General features: G+C 40.6%; 1 protein-coding gene across 1 annotated transcript in view; it reads right to left on the minus strand.

The window, feature by feature from the left end:
* CCDC3 (coiled-coil domain containing 3) overlaps positions 1-18903 on the minus strand; it is a 31967-nt gene extending 13064 nt beyond the window's left edge. The window contains exons 1-2 of the mRNA XM_075274024.1: positions 18496-18903; positions 16042-16207 (exon numbers count right to left, since the gene is read on the minus strand). Of these exons, the coding sequence (XP_075130125.1) occupies positions 16042-16207; positions 18496-18872 (543 nt within the window). The 5' untranslated portion in view covers positions 18873-18903. The remainder of the gene's footprint in view (positions 1-16041; positions 16208-18495) is intronic.
* Positions 18904-19207: the final 304 nt, after the last annotated feature.

Below are 19207 nucleotides of genomic sequence, written 5' to 3' on the forward strand. Positions count from 1 at the left end.
CACAGTAGATGTACCATTTCCCAGAAAAAGCAATTTTTATAAATATACAAATGTGGTTCAATAGGATTTTCAATCTGATTAGCACTAGCTCATCGAGCCTCATTTGCATATTTTTAAAGATGGCTTTTCCAAAGATATGGTGCATCTACTGAACTATCTAAAGGTGTGATGGTGCTCAATGTGATGCACTGTCGTTGGTTTGACAATGAGTCTCCTGGTAACAGACTCCCTTTAATTCCTAGTCTAGAATTAGGTTTGTGTGTTACTATATAAACTACCAAACTGGAGGCCAAGAAGTGCAAAATGAAAGATTATATAAATATGGGTAAAGACAAAAGACAAGGATAACTAAATAACTTTAGTGTCCCATACGGGCGGTCCTATCACATGATGCAGGTGTGGCTGTCAGGGGTCAGCTCACTCCACGCACTCAATCTTGCACACAGGCTGCCAACTGAGCACAAATCGCACCTCAACACAATCCAGGCACCCCTAATACATGCTGCCCCCACTACTGATTCACCGACTCAGCAGATACATGTGTCTCCATTAGTCAGATACAAGCACACCTCAAAACGGTAATGGGTTCATAGAGCACACTCAAAATAAACTTGAATTTAACAATTTAATATCTAAAGGGTTCAATACTATATATACAAGAAAAGATAACATATACACAAAATGAAAACAACCTGAACATAATGTGAGAAAAACTGAATAATACTAGAGAGTCTTTGGTCCCAGGAATCTTGGAGGATCTCCTGATGGAACTGGATACCCAGCTTTGTTATCTGACTTCCACAGATGTGACATCAGTTGTAAGGTATCATAGTCTCTTAAGGATTGTTAAGCCACACCTCTCTGCCAGAGTGCCCCCTCCTCCTACTCCCTGGGGTGGCAAATCAACAACTCATCTTTATCTTGGAAAGGTGAATTTTCTTCCTTTGTCTTGTAGAGTTGTGTTCTTGTTAGGCTCTAAGGCCAACCCAGGGTAACAACACCCCCTTCCTCTATCTGCAAAAAAGAACACTGCAACCTCTGACCTAAGCCTCAGACAGTAATCATATTTCTATTTTTTTCTAATAGTTTTTCTGGAGCCAAACAAAGGGACTCAAACAGAGGCACAGATATAAAGGAAAGACAAATACAGTGTTTGAGCATATATCAAAAAATGCACTGCAGTAAATAATGATGAGTAGTACTTCAGATAGTTTATCAATATCAGATTGATGGGGGGCTGACACTTTATTCCTGATCTGGTCAGATACAGCCCCTGGATCTACACAGTGTATGGAGCTTGAAGTAGGCGGCTCCAATTACTGTGTAGTCCTTGCGAGAGTATTGCCACTCTGGTCCCATTTAAGTGCTTCTGGCTCTGTACACTGTGCAGTACCAGCTGCCACAGTAGCTGATCAGTGGGAGTGCCGGGGGTTGAACTCAACAATCTGAAATTGATGACCCCCCCACCCCCCCAAGGACAGAGTTCTCTTGAACAATCCTTTTAACAGAACTCCGCAATATGCTTTACAGCAGTAACACAGAGTATCTGTTTTGTCGCTTTCTATGGCAACCCTTAGGGTCCATTCACACGGAGTAAACGCGCGCAAAATACACGTGTAAAAATAAGAGTCCCATTGACTTCAATGACATTTTGTTACACGTGTAAAAAAAACACATAAAAAACACATCAAAATACACGTCAAAAAACACGTCAACACGTCATGTCATTGAAGTCAAAGGGAGTCTTATTTTTACACGTGTATTCTTTACACGTGTATTTTGCCAAAATAAGCAAGTGTTTACTCCGTGTGAATGGACCCTAACTGAAATTAGATTGTGACAATTTTGAGACTTTTTAAAAAGTTGTCGTTGATAAATCCGGTGTACAGATCAGATGCTCATTTTCCCATCTATGTTTCAAAAGTGGAGTGAATCATGTGAAATGTCAAATGCCTCAAAGTTTTGCACATATAACCTCTATTCTGTGACATTTTAATCACCAAAATTCTTGGATGCAGGGCTTAAGAAATTCCATACATTGACTCATGAGAGAGTCCTAGAAATGCTTTGTGACGTGCAGCGGTCACTGTACAGGGAGGCAGAGGAACAGGAAGTGTCAGCCTACTATAAGGCTCAGTGAAGATTGCAAGATTTCAGGCGGGGCGGGGGGGGGGGGGGTCATAGACAGTGACATAGAGAGTAGAAAACATAAATTCTAAAAAAAAAAAAAAAAAAAAAAAATGCATTTAACATAAACAATAGGTGGTTTTCTGATAACACACTCCCTTAAGAGCCAACTATGAACATAAATCCTTTCTTGTGCAGATCCAGAATGTATTGGTTTTGAATGTGTGTAATTATTAAACAATCTAGATAAGGAGACTTGCCATCTGCAGAGCAGCTTTTTTTAGCCCTTCTTTTTAATCTCTTGGGAAACATTCCAGCGTGTGACAGAACGGGGAGAACATTAAAGCTTGAGTAAAATTGTGCTGTCAGCAATCCATTTCCTCCTATACACTTTCAAAGGAGAGGGCAGATGCTACTAATCAACACAATTAATTACAATGCATAGATTGTATTTATTATTGCATAAATCTGCTTTCATACGATAACTTGTCTTGGGCATGAACCATAACACTTTCCAAATGTTAAAATGATCTATTAAAATTATATTTCATATCAGAAATATTTTATTCTTCAGTCTACTTCAAAGCATGATCCTTATAGCTGTACTACAAAAAGGTTTTATATACAGCTGTAGCAGATCAAACATGAACTTGAAGAATGATATCTTATTATAAGAGACGACAAAAACCAATGAGAAAGCATTGAAAATGTTTTACCAATAACTTTTCAGTGATTAAGATGTTTTCTGTGATAAGAGATTGTGTTGCAGCAGTTTAACCAATTCAAGAAGTTCGGGTTAACTCTGCTACAAGTGTATAGTTAGGCCGTGATAAAAAACTTACTTAAATGAAAAAAGTACATTGTGATCCCTATATGGAGCTCACAATCTACATTTAATTAAAAAAAAAAAAAAAAAAAGAATTTGACGTGGAGGCCGCCGCAGATTCCTGTTCAAAAACCGGGTAGCCGCGACTGGATGCCAGTGCAGTACACCGGCATACAGTCACGGCACTCCATTCCGGATTAGGCCCAAATGAATGGGCCTAGTCGGGAGGGGGGAGTGTCTTCAGGCGGATGTCACAAGGAGAATCCGCCTGAAGAATGAGCATGTCGCTTCTTTTTTCCGGGAGCCGGAGCCGGCTCCTGGAAAAAAGAACTGACCGGCTCCCATTGATTGATTGATTGAACCCAGGGTTCAGATTGATTGATTTCAATGGGAGCCATTTTTTTGGTCAGGAATTTGAGGAGGATTCCGCCTCAAAATCCTGACCAAAATAACCCATGTGAACTCTGCCTTAGAGCTTCAGTGAACCTACTTCAGCTGAACATAACCATAGGTTTAGTGTATGTTACCAAACAAACCTTTGTATGTGGTGTATATATATATATATATATATATATATATATATATATATATGTGTGTGTGTATATATACAACATTCAATGTTGATCCAAACTCCTTTTTTGCACACAATGTGATATTTTAAAGCCTGTTCCATTTCACTGCAATCCATGCCCTTTAAATCAATATAGTTTTTGTCATGTTTTAACACCTTAAAAAACACAAAATTAAAAAATAATAATAATTTTGCCATATGTTGTCATAATTTGAGACTAGTTACTTTTTTATATTTCAGTTTACGGGGAAACATTAGGCTTCTTTAGAAACAGGGATACCCAATGCGTATGTTTTTTACGTTGTTTATGTACATTTACTGTGGTCTAGGGAAAGGGGGGGTTATTTGAATTTTTGATTCTTTTTCATTCTTTTGTATTTTTTTTGTAATAGACAGTGGACAAGTCTGGGAGCCTTCAATAGGCTGCCAGCTGTCATAGCAATGGATCACCCTCGAAACTGCTTTGACCGAGGCATCGGAAATGTTAATGCACTTCTCTATACATCGAGGCACCGCTGTGTAATACAGTAGAAACCTAGTGGCGCCATATTTAAAATACCATATACCAAAGGTAAAAAAATCCCACCTTTTATTTCTAATCCTTGTATTCTATTATAGATATTATGTACATTTAAGATTTAACTATAACTAACTAAGACTATAATGGGATCCGTGTGCTTTCCACGCGGTGTCCGCACGGAACATGTGGACAGAAAAGTACTTCATGAAATATTTTCTTGTCCGCATGACTCATGTGGACACATTATAGTCTATGGCATCCGTGTGCTTTTACTGCTCACCGCTTGCCAATGCATTCGGTATTCCGTTCGGGGGATCCCCATGCGAACTCCTCGAACAGATTACCTAGGTGTGAACCAGGCCTAGCAGTTCGCTTCACTGCACACATAGAAAACTGGGAAAGACTGCAATACCCCCCCAGATTATCTATACTCTCAGACACAATTAACTAAAAACATATCAAGCCCCCCCAACATATTCATGACATCAGGGTATCGGGCTGCCATATTTAAACACCTGACATCCGCTGTAATAGTACTGTGGATGTTAGGAAGGGGTTAAAGAGGACCTGTCACCAAGTACACAATGCTAAATGACCTACTATACATCATTTGATTGTTGCTGTGCCCACAAACAATTTTGGTTTTTTTTTGTTATTAAAAAGTTTCTCTGAGAAAATCAAAAGGTTACTGCCTTGTAGCTTGTGTCACAAAAGTTGATCTATGGATAGGTCATCAATATGTTAGCTCAGGAATACCACTTTAGGCTGCGGCCCCATATTGTGTAAAAGCAGGTCTTTTGACTGCAGTAGAAATGTGGCAAAAAAACGTGGTGTTTTACAGTGCCTGCAAAGTGGATGGGATTTTGGCTAATTCCATCCACATATTGCAGAAAAAACATCTGCAGTAAAAAAAAAACCTGTAATTTCAAAAATGCTTGCAGTATGTCAATTATATGTATGGAGACGCTGGAAAATTCTGCGGACTTTCTGTGAAAAACGCTGCGGAAAAAAAAACGCAATGCATTTCCCCCCTGGTCTTTTCCGCAGTGTTTATTGGCTGTTGCTCGCTACACAAGGCTTTAGACTTAAATATACATACTTATATGAGTTGCACATACTACGTTTTTTTTTAGTGCTGTTTGTTGTGTTTTATCATTCCTTTTAGTTAAACTATCATTTATACTGAATAAATATACAGCTTTATTATACTTACATACTGTACCTGGTTATTATTAATGCTAGCTGAATACATTAGCCAACATAAGCTATAGAAAAGACAGGGCCTGACATCCAAAAGAATTGGAAAGCAATGTATAAGAACACTGACAAATGTACTTATCTGTGCTGAGGAAGTGCTGGGTCTGTCATCATTAAACAAATGTCTCAAAAGCAGACCTGAAAGGTTCTAGATATCATTAGTGTGAGCTGCAGCCAAATACTGTAAGTGGAGCCAACACAAATCTCCCTTCACTCCTAACAAACTAGATAGTAATGTTTTAGTCATATCCTGATCATGCCATCATGCTAACACTAAGTAGCGCTTTGAACTTAAAGCCAAACATCGATTTGTAATAGTATAAGATTTATGGCACCTAAAAAGTGAGCTCCTATATTCAAGTGAATGTTTGGATCATATGAAAAGACTCCTGTGTTCTGAATTAAAGGGGATATCTGGGAATAGAAGTTAGACATCTGCTTTTTTAAGAAACTCTGTCATTTTTAACCATGGGTTGTCCTTGATGTTGTTTCTTGACCACTTTCAAGTAAAAAGAACTACAAAGTAGTACAAATTAAAATAATACAATACCAGACAATGGAGAATAATCACAAATCTGTACTAAAACAAGAGACTTGTCTTTTCAGTCTTGGGGTAAGTTCACACTTTAAGCTTAAAGCGAGTCTGTCAGCAGGAAAATCGTAATGAAAGTTATGACATGACAGTACCTTGTAGTGCTCTTTGCACACTTTCCAAATAAGCCTTTGCATTTCCACTTTGCAGTAAAAACCACTTTGCACACACACTGCGATTTCCAAAATCAGCACTGTTTTGGAACTCATAGCATGTCAATTATACCTACAGAAACACTGGCGGTTTCCCATAGGTATAGTTGTAACAGAAAGTCTGCAGAGGAAAACTCTGCAAACTATCTCACTGCCATTGAAATTCAATGGATGAATTTTCAGATGTTTTTGTAGTTATTTTTGAGGTAAAAAAAATCTCAAAAACAGCTCCATAGAAGCCGTGTAAACTCACTCATAGGCTAGGTTCACAAGGTGGAAAGTGAAGAGATATTCCTTTTCATTTTCCGCTCCTGTATTCGGCTGCAGTATTTCCATGAATGCCGCTACGCTGCCTCTTAGGACAGCCCCCTTAACATCATGCATGACTTTTTTAATAAGCCTAATAACATGATGCAGGGTTATTGTCAAACCAGTATATCCACTCCAAAAGGAACAGAATCCCAGCTGTGGCACAGTTTCTATCTGGTTCAATCTCAAAAGTACAGCATAAAGAAACTGGTTTGGCTGGGTGAGAGTCACTGTTTTCCTAATTACATCCTGGTTAACAGATTTGCATATTCCCCATAATCCCCTAGTGGAGCGAAAATGACTTTGTGAGTCTCCATACGCCTACAAAGGTGCCAACTTCTCAAGGAGTGTTATTATCCCCTGCACCTACATGGGCATTCTGTTGTGACTTTCACCTGCTGAGTGAATGGGATGCTGGATGAATGGGATTTCTTGGCAGGGACTCCCGAACTGTGGAGTCTGTAGAAAGATCAAGCAAAACGCTGACTTTATGTGTACCTTGCAATGATCTCCGTCTCCCAATAAAAACAGTGAGAGGCAGATTCTGAGCAAAATCCGCTCCCAAATCTGTGGCAGATTTCCTGTGAACGTACCTTTCCTCATTTTGCAGTCACTGTGTAGTGGAAGGGATTTTAGCGAATCCCATCCCCACAGTGTGGTAAAATACGAGATGAGAGCAGAAAGCTTTAACAGTAACAGAGTGGCAGATACATACAGAGCCCCCTCCGTCTGCATCCATTCACATTCACTCTGCTGTAAAAAAAAAAAAAAAAATGACAGAAGCTTTTTTCTGATATATTTGTTTACTTTTCTAGCAGAGGAAAATGTTCTGCAGGTCATTGTATCGCCATTAAAGTCAGTTGCTCTGTCTCCATCTCCGTCCGTTGCTCTGTCTGCATTTGTCACTCTATTGCCTTTAAAGTCTGCTGCTCTAATCCTATGACAGATGAGAGCATAGTTGCAGACTATAATAACAGTATTGTGACCACCCTTATACTCTAGAGGTTAATAACTGTGGTTACTAATCTGTAACTGCAATGTTGGGGGGCCTAGATAACCACAGCGGATACAAGAGTGTTTTTCCTTTTGCTCTATAATCCAACATTCTTTTGCTATTCAGAGACAGAAGTAGTTTACCTTTTAAGTAATCTAAATGACTGGTGTGGGAAATACCCCAGTTGTCATAGCCCTATGTGTTTAATCCCTCTCCCCAACTATCAGCAGACATATAATTACCAGGGTATTAGTAAAAGGCAACTGTACAGAAACCTAAAGGCAGTAAAAGCACAGCTGTGGATAGCAAGGAATACCTTCAAATAGACCGTGAAGGCGAACCATAATGTGTTCATAGCAGGTTAAAAGAATACAAGGAAAGAGGCACAAAATAATGAAACACAAGCCATAAAACCACTTCTCTTTGTTGAACGTTTGTGTAAATGGTGATTAGCAAGTATCCACATTCTACCATTATATCCTACAATTCACTTTATTGATTTACGACATTGACATCCAGCAAATAACCTAACACACTGCATAAAACCTTACAATAACAAAGTGCCATTATTACTGATTTAATGTTGTGGTTTTCACATGTAGTTTTCTCAATTTAACGGGTTTCTAAGATAACCTAAAAAATAACTGATGGCCAGAGATGGTGTAAAATAAATATGGAAAACAAACCTACCAACCCCCAGTGTATGTTCTGGAGGCCCATCCTCCTTCCAGGCCAGACCAGAAGTGGTGGGGTTTCTGTGATCACTGAAGCCAATCAATGTCCTCAGTGGTCATATGTGCAAGACAGATGACATCACTGCTAAGACATCACCAGTCTTGCACATATGACTGCTGAGGTCAGTGACTGCTGGCTGGGTCCTGCAACAAATAGAACAAGGAACCAGACACCAGTTGGCCTGGAAAATCCCTTTAAATTAATAGGAAAAATACAGGGATTATATGGCATGTTGTACTACCGTAAGACGAAAAGTATACTCTGGAAAACAATACACCCTTACCTGCTTATGGGAATGAGATTTTTTAAAATCTCATTCAGTAAAATAGCATACCTGTCCAATATAGAAAAGGACAAGAAAAAAGATCATAAGGATAATGTGCCCCACGTAGCAATATGCTGCTGAAAACTGCAGCAAAAATGTCTTGCATTCTTTCTCTACAGCATTTCTCATTGCAATTTGCAGCATTTTTCTGTGTTTTTTCTTCCCAGGATAAATCTATAGGGAAAACACATTTTTGCGGCCAAAATTGACATGCTGCCCTTTTGCTTTTCTGAATTGCTTTTTTTATCCACAATGTGTGCAAGGGATTAGCCAGAATCTTTTTCACTTTGCTGGTACTGTAATTTCGTTTCTACTGTTTTTCAGGAACACCGCTTTTCTCTGTGTGTGTGTGTGGGGGGGGGGGGGGGTAAAAAAAAGGGGGTTGTATACCTTGTGGAAGACAAAAAAAAGAGGGGTGAATATCCTGTGGATGCAAAAAAAAGGGGTATTATGCTATGCAGTGTGTGTGTGGGGGGAATTAAGGTATTTTTATATCTGCAAATGGGGGTACTTGTCCCACAAATTTAATTAGGGGGGCCTCATCATACAAACAAAGATAGCCAGGTTTGGTTTTATTGGAACACTTTTCTATAGTGTAGCTCAGACAGTAGAGAGGCTAGGATCACCCCTGTATGCATGTAAAATACTTTCATATGGATCCTTGCTAAAGAGCCATATGACACTCTGAGTTCCCCAGTGTCACCAGATGTTTGCTAAAAGTCTGATAAAATTCTGTGGATATCCTATTAAAGAGAATCTGCCAGGAGCAAAATTGTGATCATAGAAATCCAAGGCCCTCTTAGCGCTCCTTACACACTTTGCAAATATGCCTTTGTTATTTTAGCATAGCAGCTCCATTTCTTATCTTTGCTCTGTGTTTTAGATTACCTCCCCTAACTTGTGCCCATGGGACTGCTGTCAATCAAGGTATGGTGGTTTGAGTCAAGCAGCAATTACCGGAGGTAATCTAAGTTTGTGTGTTTGGATGTTTGTGTGTTTGGACGTTTGGATGTTTGTTCCTCAATCACAACTAAACGCCTGAACAGATTTGCCTCAAATTTCACACATACATACCTTGGGTACCGGATTGAAACATAGGCTACTTAATATCGCCGTAGACCACCAGAGTTCACGGGCGCTAACGGCGATTTTCACTCTGGAATTCGCTCAAGGACCTTAGATGATGTCATCACAAGCCCTTGAGCCGCACTCCTCGGTTGGCTGGCGCAACTGTGTGGGTGGAGTGATTGGCCGGCCAGCAAGAAAAATAACATGGCATCTCTCAACGCTCCGGACAAGCGGCCGTACTGTGGAGCCGCAGGAGGAGGTTCGGTGGTGTTGGCTGTGTGCGCACGTGTAAGAACAGACGTGGTCCACCGCGGCTGAGGAAGGGTTCGCCTGCGCCGCTGCGAGGAACCTCGCTTCGGCCGGCTGTACTGCAGTGGCTGCAGCCTATACAGTCTGCCAGACACTCCAGTATGTACCGACCATGCAGCCTCTGTCTGCAGTCGCACACACTGTCACGGGAGGAAAGGGGTTGTTACGGCAGGGGATTTTGTGGGGGGAGGGAGGGTTGCTGGAGAGAGGGGGGTGGTTGGGGGTGCCAGCTGGTGAGGGGGGTTTGGGAAGGAGGGGATTGTTTGGGGAGGTGGGGTTGGCAGTCGGGTGGGGGCCGTTGGAGAGTAAGGGGGGTGCCACGGGAGAGAGGGGCTGGGGAGGGAGAGCCAGAGTGCAGCAGGAGAGACGGTGGGCCCTCCGAGGTTGGGGTCACCATGGGGGTGCTGCGGTGGGAGGGGGCCCGGACCATGCAAGACAGAGGGAGGACGGGGGCGCCAGGGAGGGAAGGGGCATCAGCCCGGGAGTTGAAGGGTGCAGGTACGCGGACGGGGTGTCAGAGGTAGGTGGTAGGTAGAGAGACCGCGGTGCCAAGCGAGGGGCAATGGGGGCCAGGGGCGCACAGGGGTAGGCACGTGTGCGCACGACGAATCAGAAGCAACAGAGATTGGCTAAATATAAGCGGCTCAGCGCCACCGCCAACCCACAGACGAAGTCGCGGGCAGATGCTAGTAAACTATAAGAAACACCCACAAAAGCCCTTTCATCTAGTTTGCATATGCATAAAACAGCAATTTTGTTAATAATGGAGCTGCCATGTCGAAAAACAAAGGCAAACTGAGAAAGTGTGCAAGATGCACTAGGTATTACTCTATACTATTACTAGTAATTACAAGGTAATAAAGTGGGAATAGTTGAAATCCGTAACTTGTATAACCTGAATTTTTTTGCAATTCCCTAAATGTATCTTCCAATAATGCACAAGCAACAGCATAAAATTACCCCCCCGGGAGCTAGGAAGTGGAGAATATGGGGTAACTAGAGCCTAAAAGCACCTGGATCCCTTGAATAAATCTTATTGTGTGTCCGACTGATGTGTTGCATACTGTTGAATAGAAGAAAAAAGGCAAATATTTTTTTCATACAAGCAAAGAGCGAGATCACAAGATGTGATGTTAGGCATAGGATAATGCACAGACAAACGCTGGGGGCTGCTTATATTTCCTCTAACTGTAGATAGCTTCTTATTTGTGCTTCTCAATCTGAAGGAAGATGCTGAAGATAAAATATTTTCTTCACTATTCTAGCTCAAATGTCCGCCAATGTCTTGAACGGATGTGAAATTTTTAGAGTAAGACAGAAAAATGATTTTGCCTGGTAAGTTAGAGTCATCTGAACTAGTTCCCACAGTTGTCATGTTGAAGGTCATGTTTTTCAAACACTTGTATCACACCAGAGTGTTCGCATATCCATGTATACACTTAATTGTACAACTAATGAAGAAGGTTAATAGACATTGAGCTGACTGGTGCTACCTAAAATACATTATACATGAGAAGTATTCCCATATTACACAGATCAATCTAAACAGAATGAGGGCGGTTTATGAATAATGGCATTTTCAGCTATCCCCTGCAACAGCCGAGGGTGCACGTAATTCAGGCGCACCTTCCATCAGATCATGAGCCTGTCTTTTAGGAAACTGCAAAACCAATAACCTATTATTATTATGTACAGGACTGTGAGGTAGCAGTATGCTTATATCCCAGAAAAAGCATGGAATGAAATGTGGGTCAGGACCTGAGGTGGAGGTCACTGCCGTAACATGCATATCTGTATATCATTGTATAGTATAGTACTTAGCACAATTTTGGGATTTATTGTGTTAAGTTCCCATTTATATTACTTGGAAGTGTGTATTTCTGTAGCAACTTTATGTAAATGCAGCAGTGGTGTGTATACTCAATACTGATCCATTCATAGACTAGAGATTGGTCTGGAATTTCTATAGAAGGGAATGGACTGCTGGTTGCACCCGCCCATACAGAGAGAACAGGTAGATCATGGCACTAGGCAGCTATGTTGTTCTCCTGTAGACGTCAGAAAAGGACTTACCGTTGAGCATGTTCTTTCTGTCACTGGTCACCTAGTAGCTCCCTCGGCTAGGGCTCTAGAAAAGTTAGTCTCATATTGACAGTCTTGATCACTCTTGGTCTAAATTTAATGAAATCATAACATGCACAAACAAACATCACACAACAGTTGGATGCAGTGGCATAACTACCGGGGTAGCAGGGGTAGCGGCAGCCACAGGGTCCGGGACATTAGAGGCCTGGCGATAGCCGCTACCGCTGCGTTTTTTTCCCCGTTACCAGCTGGAGTTACTCCAGGGGGCCGGGATCGGTAAGTAATGCCGCGGGCCCCACAAGCACTATTATTATACTCAGAGGTCAGACCCCCGAGTATAATGATGAGAAAGGTAAGAGAACATAAAAAACACTGTTACTTACCTTTCCACGCTGTGGGCAGGTTCGGGCCTACTTCTGGACACTCCCTGACGTCACATGACCCGGGACGTCATGGGTCATGTGACGTCCCGGACGCCATTGAAGAAGGCCAACACCACCAAGGACTACAGCGGAGCCGTAGATAGGTAAGTAACATTGTTTTTATGTTTGTATCCCCAATCGGTCTCTGATTATTATACTCTGGGGTCTGAAAAGACCCCAGAGTATAATAATTGCTCATGGGTGTCCAAAGTGGGGAATAATACTGTGTGCAGGGGCCACTATGGGGCATAATAGTATGTGCAGGGGCCACTATGGGCATAATACTGTGTGCAGGGGCCACTATGGGGCATAATACTGTGTGCAGGGGCCACTATGGGGCATAATACTGTGTTGGGGTCGGTTGGCGTCTTCAGCAGTCGTCGGTCAGGGGGGCCCCATCTCAAGAGTTCGCCACGGGTCCCTGCCGTTCCTAGTTATGCCGCTGGTTGGATGCCATGGGTTTGAGTAGCTGGACCTCTGGCAAAGCTTGTTATAGATATTGGGTTACCCAGATTAATTAGTACAATTATTAGTTTAGTTTTTAGTACAATTATTAGTTACAATGTATTCTATATATAAATACCAATACACACATAAATAAATCAACAAGGTATAAAATTGTTTTCTTCTGCTTTTGCTATTATGCATATACATTGGGTAGATTTATAAAGACTGGCGTTACTTATGCCAGTGCTCATAGCCCTGGGGCCGATGGAGGGTGGCCTCATGTATGAAAAAATGCATTTCTCCTCATAAATGAAGCAGAACTACACTGGGAGGGTGGAAATGTATGCCAAATTTCTGGCGTAAATTATTGTAAATCTTCTTTTCTGGAAAGTGACAAATGTGGCAGATTTGAAAAAGTTGCAACATGGTTTTGTGCCAAAAAATTGCAACTTTTTTTTTACCTTGTATGATAGAAAAATGGCGTACAAGGCATATTAAATCTGGGTCATTGTGTCTTACAATGACAAGAAAAACTTTATTGCACATTTGTAAATGCCTCAAGATCTTTCCATGAGTGAAATTTTAAGCCATATGTATACAGTGTAAATTAGAATTACATAGGAAGTGACCAAGAAGCAAGAAATGAACAAAAGAAAGTCACAAGGAAGGAGGATGTTGACAGGGAAATGAAAAATAACCTAAATAATTAATATAAACACAAAGTAACCAGCATTCCCATGGGCCAACCCCCTACAGTTTCACTCTATAATATTTCAAATTGATGACAGATCCGACTAGAGGGCAAAGAAAAATTGTCCAACAGATGGTTTAGGAAGTTGCCTGACAATTAGAGGTTAGTAAGGTTCAAGATTTGGCTTTATCTGATAGAATTCCTTAGACAAAAAACAATAAAACCATACCTTATCTATCTTTCCCAAATCTCATGTTCCTATAAATTGCAGAGACAACCACAGACAGTGCTTGACCTTGAGTATCATGCTCCAGACATGTGGCGGCATACAAAGGTCAGCTTCAGGTGTGAACATTATACAGTATTATGTGATATTACTTGTCTATGTCTCAGGAAGTCCATTCATGTTTCAGTCCATGATATTTCCTCTTCAGGGAAACTAGTTACATTCCTTTGTGCATTACATGCCAGTATTTCATTGCTGGTTTATGTGCGACTGTCACACTGAATTTGTTATTTCATAAAACTCCAGCATTCATTTATCCCTCACTCTTTTTCAAGGGTTAAGTAAAGTTTTTCCTGACACTTCCTATGAGAAAAATACTCTGCATTATTGAAACTGGTAAAGCCCATTTAGCATATTAGGGAAATTAACTATTACATTCATCAACTGTTCAAGTCTGGAGCTTAAGACCATTTTATTATCAGTGCTATTCAATTCAATTTAGATATGATAGTATTATTGTACAATCCATTTGCATTACATGATATCATGGCAAACGCACTGTAGAATCTAAGAGAATTATTCCAAGCTCAGGAACATAGAACAACCAAACAGCCACATGACATTGACATGAACAAACATGCTAAATGTATGATATCATATGCAAGTGCAGGCATTTTTAAAATAAACAACTAAACTGGTATATAAAGAGGACTTGTCACCACTGCTGACATATTTGTGATACATGATAACAATCCTGCAACAGCCTTTTTAATAACTCTGCATTTTGCTACGCCACTTCCATGTTATTTCTCCTAGAAATTTCTGAATATTTTGGCAACTGGGTGATACCATTCCCGTTGTCAAAGAGTAGCCTCCCATTACAGCCAGGCACTGTATGTAATGATAGGATAGTGTCAGAGTATGTAGGAACACTCCCATGGGTAACACTCAGAAATCAATATAATTAGAAATCATGACAAATAACACCAGAATTGTTATTGCAGAAATACAAATTTAAAGCAGATATGTCTGGAGTGGTAACAGAATCCCTTTAACCATAATGTAATAATGTACTGTATCATCAGAAACGTATATATGACATATTATTTCATTTGTTATACAGACTGACATGAGATAAACAGTGTAATGTCATAATCATTACTGAGGGAATTAGAGGGAATTAGATAATGAAAGTCACATTGAACTGCTAGAGGTCTAGGCAAGGTAGAACTGTAAAGGCCCCTTTTAAACATGAGGCGCCGAAATAGGGTGCTAGAGCTTCCTATCAACTGTACAGGTTCCCCAATAAACATATCCTTTGGTTGTAATATTATAATCACTTATATCACACATAAAGTTTCATTCATTTGTTCAATTCCAACAACTTCTTGGTACTGTTTTCTTTTTTTGTCAATGAGTGTATTAAATTACAATCCTTCTAGAAGAGAATATGGCACATCATAGAGACACCATACAGCACCAAACATTACTACCATACCCTGGTTTCAACCAGTCCTACCAAAGCATAGAGTGCACCAGATTATATAATCACATAGAGAACTGAAAAAAATGTTGAAAACATCCCCTATTAGCAGTGGCGGTTGCAAGGCACCCATGACTTTAGGGGCCTCAGCAGTAACCTGGGTCATACTGGTGTCTCAACACATAAAGACACTAGCGTAAACCATGAGCCTGCTGACACCAAATAACAGGCCTCAATGGTCGGTGACGTCATTGAAGAGGTCTGAAGACCCACGCTGGAGCACAAAAGAGGTGAGTACCACTGTTTTTTATTTTGATCACCTCCCCTGGTCCTCTGAACATAATACTCTGGGGTCTGAATAGATAGTAATAGTTCATGGTTGGTGAACCCAAAAAATTTTGGGTTGTGCCAAGCCCAAAATTTTTGCAATATTTGCAATGGACAACGTAGGGGCTACTAGGGATGTTGTATGGTGTGAAGGGGCCACTATGGGACATTATAATGTGTGGAGGCCACTATGGGACATACTAACATGTGGAGAGGCCCCTGTGGGACATTATATTGTATGAAGGCCACTATAAGATATTAATACTGCATGAGGGGCCACTGAGGGACATTATATTATATGTAAATGGGCCATTATATCATGTGGGGGCCAGCAAAGGGAGCATTTTACCGTGTGGGGGCCAGGAAAGGGGGCACTGTGCCATGAGGGGATGGGGAACCCAAGTCAGAGGTTTGCTATTGGAACCAGTCGTTGTTGGTTACGCCCCTACCCCCTACCTAGTAGGGTTTTATGCCTTTGAAATTGTTAGAATAAAACCTTGGTCAGCTCATCTAAACAGAGGTCCTAAGACTTTAGGTTATAACTGATAAAACATGTAATTCCAAACAAATCTTACCCTACTGTCTTCTTGGCTTTCCAACTGATTTATTGCTTGTTCTCCTTGAGAACAGTTGGAGTATTGGAAGAGACTAGAGAAGAGTCTCCAGTTGTCTTGTGTATCTGCAAATATTGCATCTTGAAAATTCACACCATGTGGGAGCAAACTGTAGTTCTCATCCATTCTAAAAGACAATAAAATGATTCAGTCATAGCTCAGTAATGTAGTAAAAAATAAATAAATGTCACAAAATGACAACTAAACAAATAAGAATGTCTCCAATGGTCACAAAATGCAAATACGAAAAAGTAGATATCTCCACCATACAAGTGAAGGCAGTCATTTTATTTAATTTGCCTAGTCTCTAGAAACTACCAAGTCTTTAGTTAATGGACTAGCAAAATTCGGACTCTTTCCACAAAATATCACTTTATTGTGGTGTATGTCATCAGCTTCACATATATAAGTTGCTGGAAATAGTAAAAAAAAACAAAAAAAACAACAAAAACCAGAGTGTAAAATGACACTATGAATGTCAAGTTGTAATGAACAGACTACAAGGCTGATGATAGAGGACAGTATCCACTACAGCTTTCATAGCAATGGATTCATAAGCATATGGACATTTTAGCTTACATTTTAGCTGACACATCTGTGTCAGAGGTTCCCCTTGCACAGGAGTAGACAACTTTCAGCACTCCAGCTGTTGTAAAACTACAACTCCCACCATGAATACTTGTGCTACTGTTCTTGGAACTCCATTGGAAGTGAATAGAGCATGCTGGGAATTGTAGTTTCACAGCAGCTGGAGTGTCAAAGGTTGCTGACCCCTGCCTTAGCAGATTCTGTAAAAATCACAAATGAAAAATTCCTGCTTGCAGAATTTTAATACTCAGCAAAATGACAAACACTATAGCAAATTAGCAACAGACCCCATTATAGTCAGTGAGGTCCATTGGGATTCAATATTGTCCACCATAGGATGAATCCATTCCTGTCAGAAAAAAATCCAATGGAGATGTGAAACATAGCCTTACACTAGCCATATGCATTAGATGTATACTAGACAAACCAACTGATTTCAATAGATTAGCTTGCCCATTTAATGATTATGTGGCCTCTTTACACTCTCCCAATGAAATATAAGGTTGACATGGTTATCTTTCAAAGAACAAGAGTTTTGGACAAATTAAATCAAACCCGTCCATTTCTTATTGGAAAGCAAGGCTGTTGTCACAAGAGTTTGACAGCAGCTTTCTCCTCTCTCCCAATTCAGCGCACATGTACTGTTCAGCCAAGCCAAGCATGCATGTGTATAGGGAAGTCAGGCAAGGTAGTGGTCAGCTAAATGAGTGCTTGACTGGCAGCAATCGATAAAGTGTATGGGCTGCTCTATAACATTAGTAATGCCTACTGAATGCTAACACATAGTCAAGTGTACAATGACAAATAATCACCAAAATCACAGAAAAGGCAGATCTATCACTGGGGACAGGTCCGTATGGTTTGGGGGTTTTTATACCCTCCCCCAGCCTAATTTATTTTTTTTTAAATTGTATTCCGGACTACTTCTTTAAGAAAGATGAGTTTTCCATGAACATTCCTTCATTGAAAGACTGATATTCTCAGATAAATCTTGCTTCCTTTGACCAATGTAATTAAAAATATAAGATCATTCATTTACTGGCTGTTCGGTCATCAACCTATTTCTATGTAATATGTATGGCCACCTTAGGTATAGGCTGTATGTATAAGGTGAATATTACAGTATATAGGTAGATCAGAGCTCTGCATGGACTTAAGTCACTGGTTGAACTTTATGAGGAACTGTCTAACTACTTGGCCATTATGACGGACATACTTTATCTTTTTCATCTTGAACTATTATTCAGGCACTAAAAGGGAAAATTATGAATTTCTTTTATTTATATAACTAACACTAGACATTGTGGGGTTAACAATGTCAGAGCACTGCTGATATATAAAGCAAGTCTATATAGAAACAAAATCTATTCTAATAAGCACCAAACAAATAGTTCATATCTATTTCTAGCTAATATTATCAATGTTGCTATGTATTTGCTACCTTTACACTAAAATATGAACTTTCTGAAACCAGTGTAAATGTGCAGTAACCAATATGTACTGCCTATCCAAACTGCAGTGGATCAACAAATTCTAACTTTTCCCTGTCTGTTCAGACTATCCACTGCAGATGAAATGCTTCCTCCTGGTTAGTACAACATCTGAAAGGCGTCCAGCAGAAGCAATGGTTATGTGCACATGGGGAAAAAAGATTTATGATCTCACTGAACATTTGTATTGATCTACTCAAATAAAAATCTATTACTATTCTATACCTGCTATACTACTACTGTATGTCAGGTCTTGGGCAGTGCTGTAGGAACCTGGTGACCTATATTTCTCTACTATAATCTTCTATAAGATCCATTCACATGTAAGTGAGCTCACCTGAGAAAGAAGAAGTAGGAGTGACCCTCCACTACTGTGTATGAGTGACAGTCAAAGTATCCCAGTCCAGTGATGTTCAGTCTGGATCCTGCAGGTACCTCCAGCATACTGCCCCATGCCTGGTCACACAGCAGCTCTATCTCTGCTGAATAGAAGAAGGTGCTGTCCCCTGCCTCATATTGCCAAGGCAAGTAATTGTATATGGTGCTGAAGATGCTGCTGTGTGTCTCCTCGTGGACTGCCAGCACCTTGGCATAGACAATAATCTGTGCCAGCTCTGCTCTGCAGCCCTCACTTAGGTGTCTCCATTCAGAGGACAGCTGACAGCCCAGGGCAGAGCTCCAAACAACCAGAGCAGTGACCACAAAGTAAAGCATCCTGGAAGGATCCCAGCAGAATGCACAAGCTTGGAGACAGGCTTATACAGAGTACTCACACTCCATTGTGCTGGGCACTGCTTGCACTCTTGCTCATCAGTTCTGTGCACTGGTTCACACAGGACACCCACTGCAGCAGTGCCAGCCTCCCGGATCAGCACTGGTTAAGAAACACACAGCACATGGTTTTAAAGGACTCTAGAGATACTCACCACGCCCCCTGTCTTATAAGAGCAGACAAGACACCCTCCAGAAGGAGGAACTGCACTAGAGGATTTACAGCAATAAATTACAAGTTTACAAGTGTCTGAATACTGAATCATTATTTATTAGGA

Source organism: Leptodactylus fuscus, chromosome 5, assembly GCF_031893055.1.
Source record: "Leptodactylus fuscus isolate aLepFus1 chromosome 5, aLepFus1.hap2, whole genome shotgun sequence".
Taxonomy (NCBI): domain Eukaryota; kingdom Metazoa; phylum Chordata; class Amphibia; order Anura; family Leptodactylidae; genus Leptodactylus; species Leptodactylus fuscus.